The sequence below is a fragment of the Monosiga brevicollis genome, genomic scaffold (genome assembly GCF_000002865.3).
Source record: "Monosiga brevicollis MX1 MONBRscaffold_239 genomic scaffold, whole genome shotgun sequence".
Lineage (NCBI taxonomy): Eukaryota > Choanoflagellata > Craspedida > Salpingoecidae > Monosiga > Monosiga brevicollis.
In genome coordinates this window covers 1-2,694 of record NW_001865186.1, presented here as the reverse complement: position 1 = coordinate 2,694, position 2,694 = coordinate 1, and the positions used below count along the sequence as shown (strand labels likewise).

The 2,694-nt window shown below is 56.8% G+C and overlaps 1 protein-coding gene across 1 annotated transcript; it reads left to right on the top strand.

Annotated features, from left to right (window-relative positions):
* Positions 1–49: 49 nt before the first annotated feature.
* MONBRDRAFT_30655 (uncharacterized protein) lies at positions 50–1,719 on the top strand (the record flags this gene model as incomplete). Its single annotated transcript, XM_001751102.1, has 3 exons — positions 50–242; positions 351–1,179; positions 1,254–1,719. 3 exons carry the CDS (start codon positions 50–52, stop codon positions 1,717–1,719), a joined length of 1,488 nt encoding a protein of 495 aa, XP_001751154.1.
* Positions 1,720–2,694: the final 975 nt, after the last annotated feature.

Genomic DNA, 2,694 nt, shown 5'->3' with positions numbered 1-2,694 from the left:
CAAATTTCTTCCGCTCTTCTCGGGTGCCCCTTTTTCTACAGCTCAGGACATGTTCTTTTCGGCCCCCGTCACACCTCGCACCAGCCATCCAACCAGCCGTTGCGGTAGCCCCACCAGTACTCACCTGAGTGACTACGAGCGTTACCCCATCATTGCCGACTCGCTAACCGGCCTACCGGCACCTTCGGCGCGCACGCCAAAGCTGTCGCGCAGCAGCCGCTCGTCTCCTGCCTTCACCGTTGGTCCGTCTCCATTGCCACTCAACCTCCCCTTCCCCCCCCCCCCCCTCTTTGTTCTGTTGACGAGACAGCGCGACTCATGTGCTTGTCTTGTTGCTTTGTGTACCACAGACATGTTGAACAAAGCTGCACGAATGGTGACCATGACCAAGCAGCTGCGAGCCGTCGAGCAAGCTCGCGCTGTGGATGCTCTGCCCACGGCCGCTCTCACCGAGTTGGCAAGAACGTTTTCTTGGACCCCGACCGACAACTCCTCTGGCGCCCTCCCGCCCGTTGTCCCTGCCATCATGCAAGGGCTGGTTGACTGCAAATTGTGGAATCGCTGTACCCCCGAGGCCCCACGTCACGCCTCTGACGATGAGCTGCAGCTGGTTCATACCGCGGAATATGTTCGTCATTACGGCTCGCTGTCCACACCCGCCCCGCAAGCCACCATCAACGGCTTTGCCGGCGATGACCGCGTTTACATTAGCTCCAATTACAGCGAAACGGCCGCTTCCACCCGCTGTGCCGCTGCCGCCGTTATCGACGCCACCCGTTTGGTTGCCGAGGGGCGTGCGAAGAATGCAGTCGTGCTGGCCCAGCCGGCTGGTCGGCTCGTGGGACAATCTGGCCCGCCTAGGGGTTTGGGTGTCTTCAATAACATTGCCATTGCCGCGCGTCACGCGCTGCAGACCCAGACAGCCCAGCGGATTGCCATCTTGGATTGGGGTCGTGAACGAGCCGCTCCATTGACGCAACTTTTTGCCTCAGATCCGCGGGTCGTGGTCGCCAGCATCTTCCGCCATGATCGGCGTGGTGTGGCTGACGCCACGGCTGCCACCACCTACACGGGTCTGACCAACAACATTGTTAACGTGCCCCTGCCACAGGATGTCCGTGTCTCAGATGCCGACTATCTCGCCGCGTTTCGCTCGGCTGTGGTCCCCATCCTCAGCGAGTTCGAACCCGACCTTGTCCTCGTCGCTGCCAGCTTTGATGCCGGACCGAGCCATCCTCTGCATCCTGGACCAGACGGTGTCCCTCTGCCGGATACGCACATCTTACACAATCCCTCATGGGAGTTTCGCATGGGCGCATCGTTTTGGTTTTGGAGGATACCCCGCCGACGACTCTCTCTGAAAGCATCGCCGGCTTGGAGGGTTGCCTGCATGCCCTGCTGGGCGATGATTTGTCTGCCTTGCCATATCCTGACGTGTCTCCAAATGAAGCGACAGTGGCGGTTCTGGAGCAGCTGTGGATGGTGCATCGGCGTGCCTACGGCACGCTAGAGACAACGGCGGCCTACCGTCACTTTTCCCCCCAAGAATACATGACCATGCAACGTCAGCGCGAGGATGAGGAGTTGGACGCCACGGTGGCACTGGCGTCACTTTCCATGATGGCTGTACCGGAGATGCCCAGTGAAGAGGCTGAGGAGGAAGCGCGGGCAGCGTCCTCAGACGTCACCAGCGGCTCGGATGGCCAATACATGGTGTGAGCTTGAATTCCGCCTGTTTCAACTTCTCGGCACGAATGTGCTGTGTGCTCTTCACCTCCATGTTTTCTTGTGTTCCGCGCTGGCTCGCGGTTGATGGAGTGTACCGATTTGATGCACTCCAAGCACTCTGGTGTGCTTTTGATTGTTTTTTTTTTTTCCCTTTTCAGTTCTTCCTGTGCGTTTGCGTCCAATTTCTGTTTCTTTTTTGTGTCTTCGCGCGTCTCTCGTGTGTGTGTGCGTGTGTTGTGTGTGTTTGCGCGTGTGTCTCTGAGTTGGACTCTTGTTTGTGGTTTGTTGCGTCACACGTTTGCGCTGTCGGCGGCCCTATTGGCCGTCCAGACTTTTGGCGCCATGCGCCGTTTCGTGTTGTCAACGACGCCCTTGACTTGAAAACTCTTCCAAAGCCAAAGCAAGGTTTGGTCTGACCGTGGTGGTCGTACGGCTGGATGCGTTCCACTTTCGGCCGGCCTTGTGCGTGAGCTGGTTGTGGCTCTGATTGGTGATTGGTTGCTTCTTTTCGGACCCGCACCAACTCCTTTTCTGTTGAAGATATCTGATCTGTTGTTCTGTGTGTGAGTTGGTTGGGACTATCAGTCCAGCTTGTGCTCTCCTTCTTTTTCTCGCTCTTTCTGTTCGGCGCGCTCTTCCTTTGCGCCTTGGCTTCGTATTTGTCGCCACTTCTTTCTTTGTCGTCTTTTGCCAGCTCCTTTCGTTGCAACACAGAGCTGATGTGTTCTTTCCCTTTTCTCCTCTGTTCCCTTTGGCCTTGTGCCAATCCGGCTTCACCTCGTGTCGGTAGGCATTGTTGTTTTGCGCCCATCCGCATGTGTGTCAATCTCAGACAGTCTCGAGGGGTTTGTTAGGCCATGCTGCCGTTTTTGTGCCCCCAAAGCCCGTTTATAACCAGAAAGTGTGTCTTTGTCAATTGACATCCGAGTCGGTCGAAAGCATCCAACCTCATCTCCACGTCAAAGC